The sequence below is a fragment of the Aulonocara stuartgranti genome (assembly GCF_965226115.1).
Source record: "Aulonocara stuartgranti genome assembly, chromosome: 15".
In the NCBI taxonomy this organism is placed as follows: domain Eukaryota; kingdom Metazoa; phylum Chordata; class Actinopteri; order Cichliformes; family Cichlidae; genus Aulonocara; species Aulonocara stuartgranti.
In genome coordinates this window covers 34,974,419-34,994,618 of record NC_138951.1, presented here as the reverse complement: position 1 = coordinate 34,994,618, position 20,200 = coordinate 34,974,419, and the positions used below count along the sequence as shown (strand labels likewise).

The following is a 20,200-nucleotide window of genomic DNA, read 5'->3' as shown; positions in this document are numbered from 1 at the left end:
GATCCATTGTTGATCTGCACACAGCTGTTGCCACGAACGTTGCAAAAAAATCATGGTTTTAGTAACGCAGTAATGCAGCGTTCCTACGGGAAAGTAACGGTAATCTAATTACCGTTTTTGCAAGAGTAATTCCTTACTTTACTCGTTACCTGAAAAAAGTAATCTGGGCAGTAACGCGTTACATCTGATGGGCAATAACGCGTTACTTGTAACGCGTTCCTGCCCATCTCTGCATATGAGTATTGCTAATTGTGTCTCAACATCAAAGTGTCTTAATTTTCTATTTATTTATTTGTATCCTTGAGCTGAGTTGTTTGTTTTGTCTGTTTTGTTTTGGTTTGGGTTTGTTTTGTTTTGTTTTATGGTGGTGTTATTGTAAAGATTAAAACTCAATAAATGCCTTTAAGGAAAAAATGCTTATGAGCAGGACCACCAGGATCTATAAGAACTTTCTAAACTTTATACTAAAGTAGTTCCTAAGGCAGTAAGTTTGTAAGTTGTGTATAAATTCAATATTAACCACTGGACATAACAAACAAATAAAATATAAACTAAAACTGCTGTTGAATAAAAATGAAGAAGGAACTTAAAATATTCAACAGAAAAACAACCACATTTTGGACTACGCTCCAGGTTTGCCAAATATATTTTAATGTGGCACAATAACACTCTTATTACCTAACTGATTCTGAATGCCAAAGTGGCTACAATACTACTCATCCTCACCTTCATCAGGAGTGGGAGCAGTCAAATAGCAAATCTAAATAATGTAGATTACACAAATTTAAAGTTGTGTCTATTAAGGAATTATTTTGGGAAGGAAGCCTTCTCAATAAAAGGATTTATTTGGAAGTCAGTATACAGCAAAATAATTACTAAACCACTGCCACAAACCAAGTATATAAAAAGAAAAACTACAGTCTGTGATATGCTCGGGTTATCTCTTTTGATTTACCATGTCCGTAGTCTGGAACACATATTTCCAATTAACTCATCTTCAATTATTTTATTGGACATTTATAAAAACATTTAGTCCACCTAGAAATACATAAATTGTTTTGTTTGATGTCTCATTTCAGCGGGATACTTCACGCCACCTGGACTGGTTAACAACTGTTAGAGAAAGCCATGGATCTGTTGAATTTTCATCTCTGTCTCTGGCTACATCCATCAATGAAAGGGGAATATATTTTATCAAGACACAAAACCAGAAAAAGGTACACAAATGAATTACATGTCAGTGTTTTATAATTTCAAAATAAATAAAAAATAGTTTTACAATAAAACATTGTAAAACTTTTTCTTGTAGTAGTTAGTGTCACCTTTTATGTGAATTTCTTTGTAATTTTATTTGAGTATTATGTATATAAATTCTAAAAAACAAACATAGTTGAACAATAAATTTTTTAGATAAGTTCCCCTTTAAGCTGATTTTCCTGTTAACCTTTCACTGTACTAATGTGCGTATGTGCATGGAATCATAGTTTCTCGGTCGAAGGACAAACACACTTCTACAGTAATCATTTTTTATTTTTCCCTTTTTAGATTACTTTAGAGAATTCACTGACCTTGCAAATTGAGGATGGACATGCAAACATGACATATACCTATGAGGACCTGAAAGAACTGCAAAATAAACTTATGCTTATGTCTGGAAAAAAGCAACAAAATCAGAGCGAAGTGGAGCGCTTCACTGAGGTATGATTTTGTTATCATTTGCTACATTGATGTTTTAACAATAGCTTATATTTTTATGTCACCTGTAATCTAATTTCTTCTTCATATTCAGGTGTTTGAAAACATCCAAAGATTTGCCAAAGCATTCGTAGACCTTCACACTGCAGGGAACCCACTTTTCAGGTGTTGGGAAGCTAAGATTTTTTGTAAAACTCAGAGTGACCCATGTATCATTATGGAAATTAGGTTTTGCAAGACCCTGTGTGGCTTCCAAGTAAATGGAAACTTAGTTGAACAGCTTACGGCTCTATCCAAGAAGATGGAGATGTTTCTTGATGACTGGCAAAACTTCATGGACACACAGAGATTTAACCACTACTACTTAAACTACTTCACAGCAGAACAAATATTCTACTTGTGCAGTGTTCTGATTCCAACAAACATGAATGCAGAACTCGAAGACAAAGCGCTGATGATGCTTTCTTTTATCAAAGCAAACTGCACAACATCAGATGTCCGGAGTATTTGGAGAAGGTTTTATAACCAATATGGCAAAAGGGATAATGAACACAGTGAGCCATCGTCACCCAGTGTTAGTCATTTTGCACATGACAGTGACTCAGCAGATGAAGCAGACAAGGCTCTTGGATTGAAAGAGTTGGAGGAGTTGTGGAATGGCTACATGAAAAACAAGGAAATATTTTTCCATGACTTACTAGACATTAGGAGTTTAGGACGTCTCTTGCAGTTGATGACAGAAAACCGAAATCAGAATGAGTTGGAAGATGAACCGGTACTCTCAGAGACGAAAGACCATTCACTCAGAAGGGAGTTTCCAAAAGGCCTAAAGTCAAAACAACCTAATCTCATAATCTGCCAACATGATGAGATCCTGACTTCAAGTATCTGCTTGTACATGACCAGTGACTTTGAGCCATTGCCAACTTATGATGAAGTGCTTTTGTGTACCCCTTCAACATCTTATGAACAAGTAGAGCTTTTCCTGAGAAGATGCCTCACATCAGGTGACACTGGCCAGAAGATTTACACAATGCTGTGGGCAGACCAGCTTTCCTATGATGTTAGCTGTGCAATGGAAAAGTGTTTTCAGAAACTGCATTCCCATAAAAAGGATTACAGGCTAGTGATCTTTTGCAGCTCTGATAGAGAGCACACTTATATCCCTACTGCCTTCAGTCAGTACAAAACAGACTTTGTGCCACAAGAGCCACTGGAAAAGATCCAGCAGTACTTGTCCCTTCATTACATCGTTACCTCAGATTACAAGAACGCCATGTTCAAAGGTGGCCATTCTCTGGGTATTGTTGCTTCCAGTCGTGCAGGAGTTGGTGAGTTTTAAATGTGACTTTCTCTCCATCAATCCATTATGTAAAATAATTGTTAAGATAGGACATCAATAAAACCTTAAAAAATACATCTCTTTTTACGTTTATGCATAAATTTGCTCTAAAAGCTTTAATCCAGACTTTAATAAGGTTTTATTCATGCATTTTGCAATATCATCTACTATAGATAAAGACAATATGTAGTTCCTTTATCACATATTTTTTAGGGAACCCCATGTAATTTTGTTAAAGTGGTACACTCCTTTAAAATCCATCTTAAAGCATGTTTGTTGTAATTTAATAACATAGTTATTTACACAGCATACAGCAACTTTCAGATTTCAGTTATTTTACTTTAAAAGGTCCAGTAATGCTTAGCAGTTACTTTAATACTGACAACAAGTGCAAATATCTTTGAAATACGTTTTACAATAAATATTATAAGTTTGCAGTATTTACAGTGGGGCAAAAAAGTATTTAGTCAGCCACCGATTGTGCAAGTTCCCCCACTTAAAATGATGACAGAGGTCAGTAATTTGCACCAGAGGTACACTTCAACTGTGAGAGACAGAATGTGAAAAAAAAATCCATGAATTCACATGGTAGGATTTGTAAAGAATTTATTCATAAATTAGGGTGGAAAATAAGTATTTGGTCACCTCAAACAAGGAAAATCTCTGGCTCTCACAGACCTGTAACGTCTTCTGTAAGAAGCTTTTCTGTCTCCCACTCGTTACCTGTATGAATGGCACCTGTTTGAACCCATCATCTGTATAAAAGACACCTGTCCACAGCCTCAAACAGTCAGACTCCAAACTCCGCCATGGCCAAGACCAAAGAGCTTTCGAAGGACACCAGGAAAAGTATTGTAGACCTGCACCAGACTGGGAAGAGTGAATCTACAATAGGCAAGCAGCTTGGTGTGAAAAAATCAACTGTGGGAGCAATCATCAGAAAATGGAAGACATACAAGACCGCTGATAATCTCCCTCGATCTGGGGCTCCACGCAAGATCTCATCCCGTGGGGTCAAAATGATCATGAGAACGGTGAGCAAAGATCCCAGAACCACACGGGGGGACCTGGTGAATGACCTGCAGAGAGCTGGGACCAAAGTAACAAAGGTCACCATCAGTAACACACTACAACGGCAGGGAATCAAATCCCGCAGTGCCAGACGTGTTCCGCTGCTGAAGCCAGTGCATGTCCAGGCCCGTCTGAAGTTTGCCAGAGAGCACATGGATGATACAGCAGAGGATTGGGAGAATGTCATGTGGTCAGATGAAACCAAAGTAGAACTTTTTGGTATAAACTCAACTCGTCGTGTTTGGAGGAAGAAGAATACTGAGTTGCATCCCAAGAACACCATACCTACTGTGAAGCATGGGGGTGGAAACATCATGCTATGGGGCTGTTTTTCTGCCAAGGGGACAGGACGACTGATCCGTGTTAAGGACAGAATGAATGGGGCCATGTATCGTGAGATTTTGAGCCAACACCTTCCATCAGTGAGAACTTTGAAGATGAAACGAGGCTGGGTCTTCCAACATGACAATGATCCAAAACACACCGCCCGGGCAACAAAGGAGTGGCTCCGTAAGAAGCATTTGAAAGTCCTGGAGTGGCCTAGCCAGTCTCCAGACCTCAACCCCATAAAAAATCTGTGGCGGGAGTTGAAAGTCCGTGTTGCTCGGCGACAGCCCCAAAACATCACTGCTCTCGAGAAGATCTGCATGGAGGAATGGGCCAAAATACCAGCTACTGTGTGTGCAAACCTGGTAAAGACCTATAGTAAACGTTTGACCTCTGTTATTGCCAACAAAGGTTATGTTACAAAGTATTGAGTTGTATTTTTGTTATTGACCAAATACTTATTTTCCACCCTGATTTACGAATAAATTCTTTACAAATCCTACCATGTGGATTCATGGATTTTTTTTTCACATTCTGTCTCTCACAGTTGAAGTGTACCTCTGGTGCAAATTACTGACCTCTGTCATCATTTTAAGTGGGGGAACTTGCACAATCGGTGGCTGACTAAATACTTTTTTGCCCCACTGTATATAGAAAACAGGGTACTGAATTGTATCTTGCGTTGTGTGAAAAATACAATTATTGACATGATTTCTGTCAACCAGTTAATAGATTGTTATTCTACCATTTTAGGCAAGTCACTGTATGTCCAAAGACTGTATGAAAAGCTAAAGAAATGTGCCACACAAGGAATGCCATTTAAGAAGTGCATCAGACTAACTGAATATGAGGTTGATGATAACAAGATTCTTCAGTTTTTGTATGACACACCACAACAAAATGATATTAAGGTGTTTCACTTTGATGTCACATCTTCGGTAAGTAATTTTTAAGTAGCCATAGTAAAAGTGCTATTATTTATGAAATTATTCAATTTAAATCTAAATTTTGATTCTTTGAGAATCCCTTAGCTAGTCATAAATTGCTTTATCTAGTAATACCGATTTTTTTTCCTCATACGTTGTTTATAGGTGCAAAAAGGCCTGAATGAGCTGATATTCAAGCTATTCTTTTTGCGGTACCTGATGGATTCAGATGGACAGATGTGGCACTGCAGCCAGAACCACTTATATATCATTGAATTACTAGAAACCACAAATGATCAGAACAGATGTGCCACCAAATCAGTGAGTGGAGATTTTACTGCTTGTACAGTTTATATACAGATAATTGCTGAACTTGCGATTTGCAGCTTGTAGGAGAAGATGATATTAAGATTGAGAATAGACCTGAATGTTCTAAACTTAATTATATATTTATATACTTTTAGGGACGAAAGGAAAACTTTGCATTCTTGGATGTTTTCCCAAAGGTGTTTTGCCGTCCACCAAAAGAGGTTATGACTTTGGAAATGCAGAAAGAGCAAAATCCAGACATGGACTGTGATGGCCCCCTCATGGATGATGAATGTTTCAGGAGTGAAGCTTATCAAAGACCATACCAGTACCTCACACGTTTTCACAACAATGACAGTCTTGACAACTTTACTTACCGAGGCATTGAAGGGACTCATGCAAAGTGTCTTCAGATACTCTTAATCTATTGTGGTATAATCGATCCATCATGGGCAGAGCTGCGTAACTTTGTGTGGTTTCTTAATCTTCAGTTGAAAGACTGTGAGAATTCAGATTTCTGTAAATTTGAGTTGGTTGGAGACACTCTTTGTGGGTTCAAAAACTTTGTGGTTGAGTTCATGATCTTGATGTCCAAAGACTTTGCAACACCATCACTATGCATCACTGACCAGAGCCCAGGGAAGCAACACATTGACATCAGTGGACTAAAAGAAAAAGATTTAGCTCCATTCCTCATTAGAAAAAGGTGGGAATCAGAGCCACATCCATACATCTTTTTTAATGATGACCACATGTCCATGACATTCATTGGATTTCACCTTAGGCCCAATAATCAGAAAGGGGTTGATGCAGTAAATCCTTTGACAGAAGAAGTGATTAAGAAGAACATCATGACTCAACAGCTGTACAATGGCTTAAAACATCAGAGAGTTCCTTTCAATGCAGACTTTGATCAGCTTTCTAGAGCTGACAAGATTGAGCATCTGTGCAGTGTGCTTGGCATCAAGTGGCCAACAGATCCTGATGAAACATATGAACTGACCACTGACAATATCCTCAAAATGATGGCAATTCATATGAGATTCAGGTGTGGCATTCCTGTCATCATAATGGGGGAGACAGGATGCGGTAAAACAAGGCTGATAAAATTTATGTGTGAACTAAGAAGATGTGGAGCACCAGCAGAAAACATGAAACTGGTCAAAGTTCATGGAGGAACTACATCAGAAATGATTTATGAGAAAGTGAAGGAAGCTGAAACTCTTGCAAGGACCAATAAAGAGAATCATGATCTTGACTCAGTTCTTTTCTTTGATGAGGCAAACACCACAGAAGCCATCAGTAGCATCAAGGAGGTCCTTTGTGATAATTCAGTGCAGGGAGAAGAGCTTGGCTCTAATACAGGCTTACAGATAATTGCAGCCTGCAATCCTTACAGAAAACATACAGACCAGATGATCAAGCGGCTGGAAGCATCAGGACTGGGTTACCGGGTTCGGGCTGAGGAGACTGAAGACAGACTTGGCTCCATCCCTCTCCGCCAGCTTGTGTATCGTGTTCATGTGTTACCACCCAGCATGATACCTCTTGTTTGGGATTTTGGACAGCTCAATGACACAACAGAGCAAATGTACATTGAACAAATAGTACAAAGACAGGTGAAGGCCAGCGCGATTGACAAAAACTATATCCCAACAATAATTAAAGTGTTATCGTCATCGCAAAAGTTCATGAGAGAGAGGAAAGATGAATGCAGCTTTGTCAGTCTGAGAGATGTTGAACGTTGCATGCAAGTATTTCTGTGGTTCCACAAAAATCACCCAATGTTTGCTGAAGCTCTAAAAGCCTTTTTACAGCAGCAATCACACAGACAAAAAAAACTACCTGCTAGTGACAGAGTAATCTGGTCACTCTTGATGGCTACTGGAGTGTGCTATCAGTCCTGTTTGGAGAGCAAAAACAAATATCTGAAAACTATCAGCCAAATTCTTCCTGAGTATAAACCACAGAGAATAATGAAGGAAATTCAACTCATGCAGGACCTCCTGCTCAATGGTGTACCCATGGCTGAGACAATAGCCAGAAATGAGGCTTTGAAAGAGAACTTTTTCATGATGGTGGTCTGCATTGAGCTGAGAATTCCCCTTTTTATTGTTGGAAAACCAGGAAGCTCCAAATCACTGTCTAAAACTCTAGTTGCGGACGCAATGCAGGGTCCTACATCACATTCTGACCTCTACAAAAAGCTCAAGCAAATACATCTGGTGTCTTTCCAGTGTAGCCCTCATTCAACTCCTGAAGGAATCATCAATACATTCAAGCAATGTGCCCGCTTTCAAGAAAGCAAAAACCTGGATGAATATATTTCAGTAGTTGTTCTTGATGAGATTGGATTGGCTGAGGATTCCCCGAAAATGCCACTGAAAGCACTGCACCCATTACTGGAAGAGGGTTGTGTTGATGATGAGCCAAAACCTCATAAAAGGGTTGGGTTCATTGGAATTTCCAACTGGGCACTGGATCCTGCCAAGATGAATCGTGGAATTTTTGTGTCCCGTGGAGATTTAAATAAACAAGAGCTCATCAAAAGTGCCACAGGAATCTGCTCCTCTGATCAACATGTTCTTGAAAATATTAATCGTCTCTTTGAGCCATTTGCAAAAGCATATATGACAATATGCAAGAAAGGCAAAGGATTTTTTGGTCTGCGAGATTTCTACAGTCTGATAAAAATGTTATTTTCAATTACCAAAACGTCTAATAAGCGTCCTACTGCAGATCAGATCACCGGAGCAGTCCTGCGAAACTTTAGCGGAAAAGATGATGTTGATGTAATTGACACATTCAGCAGAGAAGTCGGAACTGACTTTTCCAATACTAATATCACAACTATTGATATGGTTGACCAAAGCATCTGTCCAGCTTCCAAAATGGAGGAAAGTCGTTACCTTTTAGTACTCACAAAAAACTTTGCTGCTCTTCAGATTCTCCAAAAGATATTCTGCTCTCATCCGAATCAGAAACTTTGTCATTGTCATGAGAACAACGAAATTAAGAATGGTCATCAAATTCGCCCAGAGATAATCTTTGGGTCAAGTTTCCCAAAGGATCAGGAATACACACAGATTTGCAGGAACATAAACCGTGTCAAAGTGTGCATGGAGACAGGACAGACAGTTGTGCTTCTCAACCTTCAAAATCTGTATGAAAGTCTGTACGATGCTCTAAATCAGTACTATGTGACCCTCGGAGGTCAAAAATATGTTGATCTTGGTTTAGGAACACATCGTGTGAAATGCAGAGTTCACCAAAAGTTCAGGCTCATCGTCATTGAAGAGAAGGAAGTGGTTTATGAGCAGTTTCCAATACCACTCATTAACAGGTTGGAGAAACACTACCTTGACATCAACACTGTCCTCACAGAGGAACAGAAGATGATTGCCAGACAACTGGAGGAATGGGTTAATGATTTTGTCTCCTTAAGTAGTTACTCCTCAGAAAAGGAGTATGATCCAAGTGATGTGTTCATCGGCTACCACTCAGACACTTGTTCCTCTGTGGTCATGCAAGTAACAGAGCGTGAGAGTACTAAGACTGATGCTCAGGTCACTCTGAACCAAGCCAAAGACATTCTGCTCAACTGTGCCACTCTGGACTCAGTGGTTCGTTTGGAAAAATCCAAACTGCCTGATGAGGAACGAGAGCATTTAATGCAAGAGTTTGTTAAAGAAGCAATGCACAGTTCACTGGGAGACTACATTGTGTATCACACCCAGCAGCCTGAACAGTCACACTTCTTATTCACTGAGGTAATTTTTTTTGTTTGCTTTCAAATATTACACAGCAACCGAATAACTTTGTAACTTGTTTAAACCAAGTATTGATAATCTGTCTTGAATTCTAGGCCCGTTGAAACTGCTATAATTTTTAGTTCAAAAGAAGGAATATTAAGTGTCATTATGGGCATATGTTGGGTGTTGATGTCAGGTTGATGTCAGGACTCTTTATTTGCACTGAGAGTAAGTTTTTAAAGAAAAATATGTTCTTCATATTACAACTAGTTTTTACTTAATATACTCTTAATTTCTCACACTATTTCTGCTAACGGTTTTTCAAGTTTGCTTTTTCATTCTTTCATATTATCATGGAAAGTAGAAGCACTAGTTAAGATTTTTTTAAGGCTTCAGTATAATTCTTATTTGGTTTTGTTAAAAGACAGTTAGAATTTCACGTGGCTAACTAAATGTGAGGAAAACCTGAAACTGTGTATAAACAATACCAAAAAGTTTGTGGAATGCTTTATTAATTACATATAATGACACATGAAGGAGACATGAAAATACACAAAATGTGGCTTGTCTTTTTTTGTCATTTTGTCATTCTTGGTTCTTTTCTATTCTCAAGGTTACAACCTTTTCCAGGCTGCTCACTGCAACAGACACTCAACAGCTGCAGAACCAGATACAGCTGGATGCTGTACAGCTGCTATCACTCCAGCAGTTTGATACTGAGTACTCTTTCCTCAAGAAAATCAGGTATGCATTCATAATATAAATAAATAAATCATCTGCTGGTGTTCATTTTAATTAAACTGATCACCTGTCTTTTTTTTTTACACCCTTGTGCTTTTATATCTTGTGATCTTTCTTATTATAATCAATTAAAATTAATGGTGTCTATTAGGGGTGCAACGATACATAACATTCAAGGTTCGGTTCGGTTCGATACTTTGGTGTCACGGTTTGATATTTTTTCGATACAAGAAAATGTTCATGCTTTTTTAATTTGTCATTTATTAAAATTAGAAATATATATTTTAACTCAAACGTACATTTTTTAAATTTAATGTTGCTGAAACAACAAAGGGATAAAATAATAAATATATCTGATCGAGAAATACTCATCTTTGGAAAAGAGAGTTTATTAAAGAGAAATGGCTTTTTCAAAAAATAAAAGCTATACTATACGCTTCTTCTGGGCTATATTCTCAGCAACATGTTAAACATATCAGGTCCCCATAAGGAGAATCATGTGCTAACGGCTGTCTAAATGACTCGGGTAAAAGTTTGTAGCATGCGTGCTTGTTGTTTTTGTCTGCTTCCACTTGTCTTTGCACTAGGATGATGTTGGAGTAAATTTGCAGTCATATTCGTTGTGTTCCCACTAGTGCTGTCAGCGTTAATCTCTTTGAAATGACGTTAAAGCCACAACACGGCAAATCTCCGTTAACGAGCTACCACGGATCGCCCCGTGCGTGGGGCTGGACGGCGTCAACGAGCTAACTGTGCTAACGCAGTAGTTCCCACCCAACCGGTCGCAGCAGATGGCCGCCCCTCCCTGAGCCTGGTTCTGCCGGAGGTTTCTTCCTGTTAAAAGGGAGTTTTTCCTTCCCACTGTCGCCAAAGTGCTTGCTCATAGGGGGTCATATGATTGTTGGGTTTTTCTCTGTATCTATGAAGTGCCTTGAGGCGACTTTTGTTGTGATTTGGCGCTATATAAATAAAATTGAATTGAATTGAATTGAATTGAATGTAATTGAGCATTGCGTGGCGCATCCGACATACTGTTTTACTTTTGTCCGTGACGCGCTTAACTTCAGGGTCATACTTCACATGAAGACCAAAATAGTTCCAAAGGCCACATCTGAATGAGGGTGGGGGAGGTTCAATTTCCCATGTTGCAAGGAGAGCTTAACTTCTGTCTTGCTAGCTTGCGCTGCACTCAGTGGATCTGCGCTCGACAGTGCAGCCTAGGCGGAGTAGTCGAACGCAGATCCACTGAGCTCTCAACACAGACAGCATCGTCAGAAGAAAAGTTGATCAAATAAATTAAAAAATTTGTATTGTTCGATACATATGTGTAGCAAACCGAAAGCACTGTATCAAACGGTTCAATATCGATACGAGTATTGTTGCACCCCTAGTGTCTATTATAGTGAGTAGATGCATGGATCCACATACCACTTAGTTATTGTTGTGTTTATTCAAATATATGTTTTAATATATGTCTCAATACTAGGGAATTTCTGGGCTCAACACTTGCAGACAAAGTGCTTATTATCCAAGCGGAGTATGATGAAGGCTCCCACAGAAGGAATATTCTTTCTTCAGCCAAGTGAGCAGGAAGATCATCCAATAATGACTTTTATTTAATTTGCTAACATTAGTGCAAAATTTCTAATTTTCTCTTTTACTTTCTTGTTTGAATTTCAAAGATATTCATGCTTCAATGAAATAAACAAGTATGACACTACTGATGACATGAAGACGTTTGTGTACTTTGTCATCAAGCTACCTCGAATGGAGGGTGGGACGACCTATGTTGGTTTTCAAGGCGGTTAGTCCTGCCACACACAGACACACACACACGCAAAGCAAAGGTTTTATTTCATGTCAGCAAATTTGTGATGTTTTAATGTTAATATATATTTTAATAAACATGTTTCATGTTTAATGTGTTATGTAACACATTAAATGTCAACATCAAAAAACTGAGTGTTCACAGAGGACAACAGTTAACTGTGTCTTTCTTATTCATACCTTTTCAGGTCCTTGGAGATCTGTTCACATCGATGATCTCAGAAGATCAAAAGAGTTTGTTTCAGATGTTCTTTCTTTGAAAAACCAACGCATCAGTGATCTTTTTGAAGATCCACCTGAGGGTAAATCACCAATTTTTTTTTCCTGTGGAATATTTTGTATACTACTACTAATAATAATAATAATAATAATAATAATAATAATAATAATAATAATAATTCTTTTTTTCCAAGCCATGGAGACAGAAGATTACACCGGTGTACCACAAATAGCTGAATCCACTGTAAGTGTTATTTACCACATTTAAACCTTGATAGAATATCGGTATTTCCACACGACCAAAGGACAGTTTATTCATCTCTGAGAAGGTTTAATATTTATTACCACTTTCCCTCTTTTACATTTATTGTCTTCTTTTTTCAGTACTTTTAATCAGTGGTACCAGGCTTATTCAGTGTAACTACTAAACATATTTGTCAGTGCTGAAATAGATAAAATCAAATCCAATCCAATATCCAGTGATGATATTTAAAATATTACAATGATATCAATATGGGAAAAAAAATTGAATTTTTTTTTAATGTTTTTTTGAATTCAAACAGCTGCATCTGTCAGAAAATCTTTGATTCTGAGTTATGTAAGACAGTCTCACTGGTTGACTAATATATCCCACCCACTTGACAGTTACTCTTCTGAGAATGCTGTGATAGCAGTAAGCAGTGGTTTAAATGTTGTGTGTGTTAATCATTACTATTCATTTTCTTATTAATAATAATTCACAATTATTTTGTAATAATTTTTTTCAGGTTTTGGAAGATGTATTTGATACTACAGATCTGGTGAGAAGTTGTGTGCAGAGTGCAGTGAGCATGCTGAGAGATGAAGTGGACAGTGGAGAATTTAGCACCAAGAGGGTTGAAAATCTGCTCACTCTTCTGGATGGAAATTATACTCAAGGTAGAAAATAATGATGTAAATGTAACAAAACAAATTTCCCACGTGTGGGACTAATAAAGGTTATCTTATCTTATCTTATCTTAACACCCGTCCCACATTCTATTGAGAGGGGTCCTGGGTTCCTCTTGTTACTTACTACTGATACTCCCTTTTTGATGCTTGTGACATGAAATGTGCAATAAAATAGACTATATGGAAATGAACCACAGACAAGCAGGTCAATTATAAATTCAACTCCACTTTAGTAATGATTAGCTCCAATAACACAAAAGGTAAGGTATCTAATATCAACTGTAACCAAATAATTAAATAATATGGTGGGCCCACACACACTCTCACCAACACACACACCTTAACTGCAACAGTCTTTCTGTATTAACAAACACCTTGTTGCAGGCCTGAGTCGTGGCTCGGGTGCGTTGGGACCTAAAACAACATGGCCGCTTCACTTGTTGCCAAGCACTAAAATAAAAGCACGTGCAAACAACAGTACTCATGGCTCCAGGCAGTTCAAGGGGCTAGTCGGGGAAACTGGGTCAAGGCCACCAGCAAGGCACAGCAGCAGCACTCACAGTTGCTGTATTCACATATTCTCACGTTAACACATAAGAAAAACAGAAGGGACCTCTCTGGCCTGCCAGCAAAGACCTCTGTGTCCTCCTACTGAATTAAATAACCCTGCTAAATGCCGATTTGCATACTGTTACATACTCTGTCAGCAATATTAACATTTGCTAAATACATGAGTACAGAGCAGGACATGAGCTAAGCAAACATACTAGGCTAAGTTAGCGGCTAATCGCAGCTAACAGTCAGCCCGTTTTACATGGCAACTTAAGACACAAGTTTCAAACAAAACTCACAGATTCATATTTACCTCGCAGTAGGGTCAGTGTTATGGACAGCTACAATGAAACTGCAGCCAAAATGCATTTTGATGAAAAAATGTGATGACATAAATTAATTTTGTTTTCAAGGAGTGTTTGCAGAAATTGTGAGGAAGCGTCTTCACTCACTGTTAAAGGATTATGAGGTCAACATCCCCAATCCAAAAAGCTGGGTCCTGAATGAGGCATCTAATGTCATTTCTCTTCAAGAAGGAGGGACATTTCTGTAAGTTTCTGTAACATTTGCCTCATGCCATACTTTTTTCTCTTTTTTTTGCCGGGGGGGGGGGGGGGGTGTATTTCATTAAATCACTCATTCATCATTTATTGAAATACATTTTATGTCAAATGTAAAATACACAACTCCAAACAAGACACAACAATTACTAGTTTCACCTGTAACCCTGGGTTGATATCAACAGATGTCAGGCTGATTTTATGAGAGTTGCATGAATATTTCTTTCAGACACACACTGTGGAGGAAAATCCAAGCGGTTGTCACTCCACTTCTGGCCTACTTGGTCTCAATCATTGACCGAGACTGCAATATGGACCTTCTCTTGGATGATGAAGAAGATATCAGGAATCTCTGGCTTGAAATTTTTGGGAACAAAGAGATGCTCAGTGTGCCGTATGTGAGGGTGGAAAACAAGTAGGTATCTTTTGGTTATGGTATTTGCTCATATCAGATTGGACCCCTTTGCCTTCAGAACTGCCTAATTCTTGTGCATATTGATATGATAGCATCACACAGTTGATGAAAATTTGTTGGTTGCACATCTCTGATGTCAATCTCCCACATCTATTGGATTGAAATTTGGTAACTGTGGAGGTCATTTGAGTGCAGAGAATTCTTTCTTATGCTCAAGAAACCAGTTTGTGATGATTTGATCTTTGTGACATAGTGCAAAGCAGCCATCAGATGGGTACACTGTCATCACAAAGGAATGAACATTGTCACCTGTAATACGTAGGCTATGGTCTTTAAATTACATGTAGTTGGTACTAAGGGGCCCATGGTTTGGCCAAAGGATATCTCCCACACCATTACACCAGCAGCAGCTGGAACTATTGATACAAAGTAGGATGGATCCATAAGGGTGCAATAGAAGAATTTGACACTCTCCAGCTTTGGCAAGTTCATACAAATGGTAGCCTCACTTTCTTGTTCTTAGCTAACAGGAATTGTATCCAGTGTTGTCTTCTGCAGCTTTAGAAGCCCACCTGCTTTAAGATTTGATGTGTTTGTGTTCAGAGATGCAACCCTAGCAATGATTATGTTTTAAAATACCAATTGATGATCAGGTTGTTTTGTCTAAATGCACTGAGTTACTGTCTTTGGCTGATTAGAAAGTTAATGAGCAGCTGAACAATTGTAACTAATTAAGTAGCTGGTCAGTGTATTCAGTGCAAATTGTGTGACTTTGGGGTTTTGTAAGGGACAGTCTTTTTAAATGATCAGTGGTAAAATTACTCTTGTCAAAGTGGTTAATTTTCTGGCACATCATCTATTTAAAAATAGCATTTGTAAAAAAAAATTTAATCTTGGCCCTCTTACTTTTACAGAGTATTAATGGTACAAAGCCACATCACAGGTGGCCACACCATGTGCTGCCGCATGCCATTCAGTTGGTGGATCAAAGACTTCCTAGATGGGCTCATGATGCAAGCAAGACAATCAAAACATCAAAGTAAATATGCCTTGAAGTTGTGCTTTAATTGTTAGTTTAAACCTTTTTTTAAATTGAATCCTAATATATTAATGGAACTCTTACCTTTTTAAATTTTTCTTACAGAGCATTCGTTTGGGGATTTCCATGATTTGTTCTTGAAAACTCCACTTGGCACTTACATGGCAAAAAATGTGAATGAAAAATTGAAAAAAGAATTTTTCAAAAAGTACCTGCAGGATTTTGTTTCCATGACCATGAAAGTGGCATCAGATGAAAAATTAGAGGTGAGATGAATGAAGGAAAATGCACAATAACTGTCTCCATTAGTACAATGTGACTTTTCATTTCCTCAAATATACGGTAGGCTTGCTTCATGTTTTCTTGAAAATGCTTATGTTCGATTAATGTTACCTTTGGTTTGAGGTAAATCCCACTACCCAACAACATAAAATCCAATAAGAAGAAAAAAATCACTGCACAAACTTTTCTCAGTTGTCACAACCGTCCAGTTTACTACACTCTAATATAGTGGAGCAATTAGGATTAGCTAAATCTTTTCATCAAAGTACTGGTAAAAACTAATCATTAAAGGTAACTTTAAAGGTTCAAATATAAGTTTGCTGGAATGAGTGTGGAAGTATTATAATGCATAGCAACAATGTGGAGCAGATCAAAGCAATGCTTTGTTAATTACACTTTGTATTTGATGCTTTACATGGCTCAGAGTGGGACATAATCATTCGGAATTTTTTCAATCAAAATAATACATTAAATGTAATGCCAGTTTAAGTTGCTAATATTCCAAACAAATATTGTGTCAGTAATCTACTTGGGCCTTTACTCCTCAGCTACTTTGTCAGGCCATGGCCAGCTGTGTTGACGAAATACAGAGACAAAAACGAGATGATGAGCTTTCTCTACCGCTCATCCACATTGCCTATCATTTTTGCCAAAGCCGTCTTCAGAACCTTTCACGGATGATTTCTCTACACACTGAAATTGTTTCACCTTTGCAAAGAAACCAGCAAATTAGACGTTGTCCTGAAATGGTAAGTGTATTTCTTCATTCCTGGTGCTCTGAGAATTTATTTATAAAATTGCCTTTAGGGTGTGGATATTTTTAACAATCATAGAACTATTCAAAGGATATTATAAATATTAGAAAACTGCTTAATCACTTACAAACTGTTTTGTTCTGCTGTAGGTTTTGGATGTCTATGCAGCCACGGCATGTGTTGAAAGCCTGGAACCTTGTAATTTAGAGAGTGATATCCGCTGCCAGCATTGGCTGAGGAAGGTGAAGAAAGTGCAGGCTTCACTGGAATTGATTTGCTCTCAAAATAATCTTCAACAATATGGTGAGCACTGCAAGAAAGTACTCCGTGACGTCAGGTAAGATACTGATGCAGTGAAAGTAGAATTTTGTTGCCCAGTTCTCTCTAGTGTTGACTGAAAGAAACTGCGAAAGATTTTTGTAGTTATTTATTGTTATGACTTAAAGTTATGGGGATTTTTTAATGCAGTATATTCTTATTTTAGCAAAGATGTAGCACACCTATTTAAACATAAGATCTGGGACATTAAAGTGTCAACTTATGCTTCCCCCCATTGCTAACCAACATGTTTAGTAAATCCTAGCACAGGTGTAAAATGCTGACTTTGATAGTGCTGTAGGGGTGGGTGATATAGCCCTAAAGTTATGTCAAAACATTATAAGAAATATAATAATGATATTTCTGATGATATAGAAACAAAAAACTGAACTTTTTTTTTGTGTGATTGCAGCTTGCGGGCAGCAACATGTATTAGTGCAAACAAAATAAAGGGCATTGTCCTCTTTTCCAATGAGCTGCTGTCAATGATGGCACAATCTCATTTTAAGTGTGAATATATTGCCAGTATAAATGACCCAGTATAAGTCAAATGTAAGCACAAAAGTAGCCTATGTAATATCTTCCTGGAAATTCTAAGTATGTAATAACCACTAGTACTAGTTGAACACTAACTGTAACTCAACTCAACTGTGTAATTCTACAATGCTGCACAGTATCATCACATAATAAAACTGAAAATTATTTTCTATTTGGGACATTGTATGTTGGGTCAAGCTTTTCAGCCAACTTCTTGTCCTGCTTTACCACTATTTGACCACAGCATAAGTTTCCATCCACCGCTGGCTCTTCCTGATAATTAGCAAGTGTAGCTTGTTGAGTCAGTTGTTTACATTTGGGTGGCACATCAACAGCTACTAGTGTCTCCTTCTTCATAGTCTTCCATATTTTGTACTCTGCTTTGTTATTGGTCATTTAAGTAGCTCCATGTTTTTTACTCAATTGTCTTTAGAGGCTGGCACGGAGCTCAGTCGTGCCTAAGCTTATCTTGTTGTTTGAAGCATAAATATTTTATATCACATAAAAATGACCAGGATGATATGACACAGCTCATATCATTAGTCTATCATTAGTATATATATATATATATATATATATATATACATACATATATAATCAAGAACATACTAACTTTGATCATGGTCTGTAATATTTTGCAGTCATGGTTGGAAGCGCATCTACATCCTCTCGTTGTTTGTGGAACATTTGATGCTGGGTTTCCAAAATGAAGACAATCAGCTCAGGACACTGGTCCTGAACCACATTAAAACCCTTAGTAGAGTAAGTGTGTTTGTGTATATGTGTGTGTTTGTTTTTAGTTTATGTTTTGTTTTGTTTTAAATCAAAGGTCACAGTCACACCTAGTCAAATAACCAATCATTATTCAGCGCAAATTGTTTGATTTAGGTTTAATTTACAAAATGAAAAGACCTCTGTATTCTCCAATACATCAGCAATTTCGCCTACGCAAGATGATGGAGGCACTCTTTTTGTCTGTAACCTGTCCATATTGCACAGAAGTCTGTTTTAATGAGACAAAGCACCTTAGTTGGGCATAAGATTGTTTTGTTCTTCTGTCTTAAATAAATTAATATAATGATTATAATTACTGTATTCTTTATTATTTTAACCTATGTTTAAGGCTGTGGAGACAAACTCGGATGTAAAGTCTACACAGGCTTTTGAAGCAGTAGTTGAAGTCCTGAAGTCCTGTAAACAGGGGGCAACTAATCAGATTTTCAGGTAAAGCCTTGTTTTGCTTTAAGCTGGCCTTTAAATGAATTTATATGAAATATGGAAGAATTTAAAGGTAATTTGATTGATGTTGGTTGCATTTTCCTGAAGGTTTGGAGGTGAATGTGGGGTGTGCATGAGAGAGCCTCTAGAACCAGTGGGGCTGCCATGCTATCACATCTACTGCTTAACGTGTATCAAGGAAAGCCTTGATGCAGGACAGGCGTTCTGTCCCACCTGCCGCCAACAATTACCAGATGACTTCCAGCCACATGTTTCTGAAGACACAAGGTGAGATTGTTTATTTGTGTAAATAGCTGATAACGCATGTGTAAACATTCACAGGAATTGGATGTTTTTCACATTCATAACTATACAGCTGCTTTATATTACAACCTTCTCAGAAATACCTTAAACAGCTTTAAACTTAAAGAGTATTTGCAAAGTTTTTCAATCTTAAGGCTTCAGCAAAGGTTCAATCCAGAGTGCTGACATGATAGGTGTTACAGGCTTATCCTACTAGAGTATTTGAAGGAATTACCTAAATGATAATAAGTAGATATGCAAAACATCACACAGGTGGAACCTACTACTGTCTGTATGCGTCAGGGTAACAAGATCGGCTCCTTTTGCCCCTTCCCTGGTTCAACTGTTATGGCAGGATTGCCATATTTGCCTTTATGAAATATAGTTACAGGCTGCCACTTATAATCGATGTGTCACCCATTCATTCTACAACATTTTCAAATATAGAAGACGTACAGTGGCTTGTTGCTTAGCACTTTTGCCTCACAGCAACATGGTCATGGGGTCAAACCTGGGTAAGGTTGTTCTTTGTTGAGGTTGCATATTTGACCTGTGCTTGTGAAGGTTTTCTCTGGGAGCTCAGGTTTCTTCTGCCTTGAAAATAAAAGCTAAGTTAATGCTATGTCATCCCAGGACACTCTTGCAAAAGAGAGTCTCAATCTCAAGAGTTTCACTTTATAATTAAAAATATTGTTTTGTAGTGTGCATAAAACACAGTATCAGTAAGCACATTGAGATCCTGAGAGAGAATCAGTTCTGGGGAATCAGGTTACAAAGCTTAACGTTTGGCATAGTGCATATACATTATGCTTAATTTACATTTTGTATCTCTCCAGAGCATCTATCAAGAAAAATGCAGGATTCAGGCAACGTTGCAACAGTTTCTTTATTGATCTGCTCTCTACTATGTGCTTCAAGGACAATACACCTCCAGATGGAGGTGTCATCGCACACCTTTTTTCCTACCTGATGACGGAGACAGGTACCACTTTGGGGGTTTTTCACCTTCTTCTCTAAAGAATCTGGAATCCAGGGATAATTTCTCATGTGATCACTACAACCATAAATAATATAAATCATTT

The 20,200-nt window shown here is 37.9% G+C and overlaps 1 protein-coding gene across 1 annotated transcript in view; it reads left to right on the top strand.

Annotated features, from left to right (window-relative positions):
• Positions 1 to 20,200, top strand: part of LOC309689745 (E3 ubiquitin-protein ligase rnf213-alpha-like) — a 79,012-nt gene that overhangs the window by 36,693 nt on the left and 22,119 nt on the right. The window contains exons 24-45 of the mRNA XM_082506366.1: positions 1,080 to 1,217; positions 1,546 to 1,698; positions 1,790 to 3,026; positions 5,189 to 5,373; positions 5,527 to 5,682; positions 5,826 to 9,440; positions 10,036 to 10,166; positions 11,650 to 11,745; positions 11,846 to 11,967; positions 12,179 to 12,292; positions 12,404 to 12,453; positions 12,977 to 13,127; positions 14,105 to 14,240; positions 14,481 to 14,666; positions 15,581 to 15,705; positions 15,811 to 15,971; positions 16,536 to 16,736; positions 16,892 to 17,079; positions 18,239 to 18,359; positions 18,721 to 18,821; positions 18,924 to 19,103; positions 19,955 to 20,100. Of these exons, the coding sequence (XP_082362492.1) occupies positions 1,080 to 1,217; positions 1,546 to 1,698; positions 1,790 to 3,026; positions 5,189 to 5,373; positions 5,527 to 5,682; positions 5,826 to 9,440; positions 10,036 to 10,166; positions 11,650 to 11,745; positions 11,846 to 11,967; positions 12,179 to 12,292; positions 12,404 to 12,453; positions 12,977 to 13,127; positions 14,105 to 14,240; positions 14,481 to 14,666; positions 15,581 to 15,705; positions 15,811 to 15,971; positions 16,536 to 16,736; positions 16,892 to 17,079; positions 18,239 to 18,359; positions 18,721 to 18,821; positions 18,924 to 19,103; positions 19,955 to 20,100 (7,693 nt within the window). The remainder of the gene's footprint in view (positions 1 to 1,079; positions 1,218 to 1,545; positions 1,699 to 1,789; positions 3,027 to 5,188; positions 5,374 to 5,526; positions 5,683 to 5,825; positions 9,441 to 10,035; positions 10,167 to 11,649; positions 11,746 to 11,845; positions 11,968 to 12,178; positions 12,293 to 12,403; positions 12,454 to 12,976; positions 13,128 to 14,104; positions 14,241 to 14,480; positions 14,667 to 15,580; positions 15,706 to 15,810; positions 15,972 to 16,535; positions 16,737 to 16,891; positions 17,080 to 18,238; positions 18,360 to 18,720; positions 18,822 to 18,923; positions 19,104 to 19,954; positions 20,101 to 20,200) is intronic.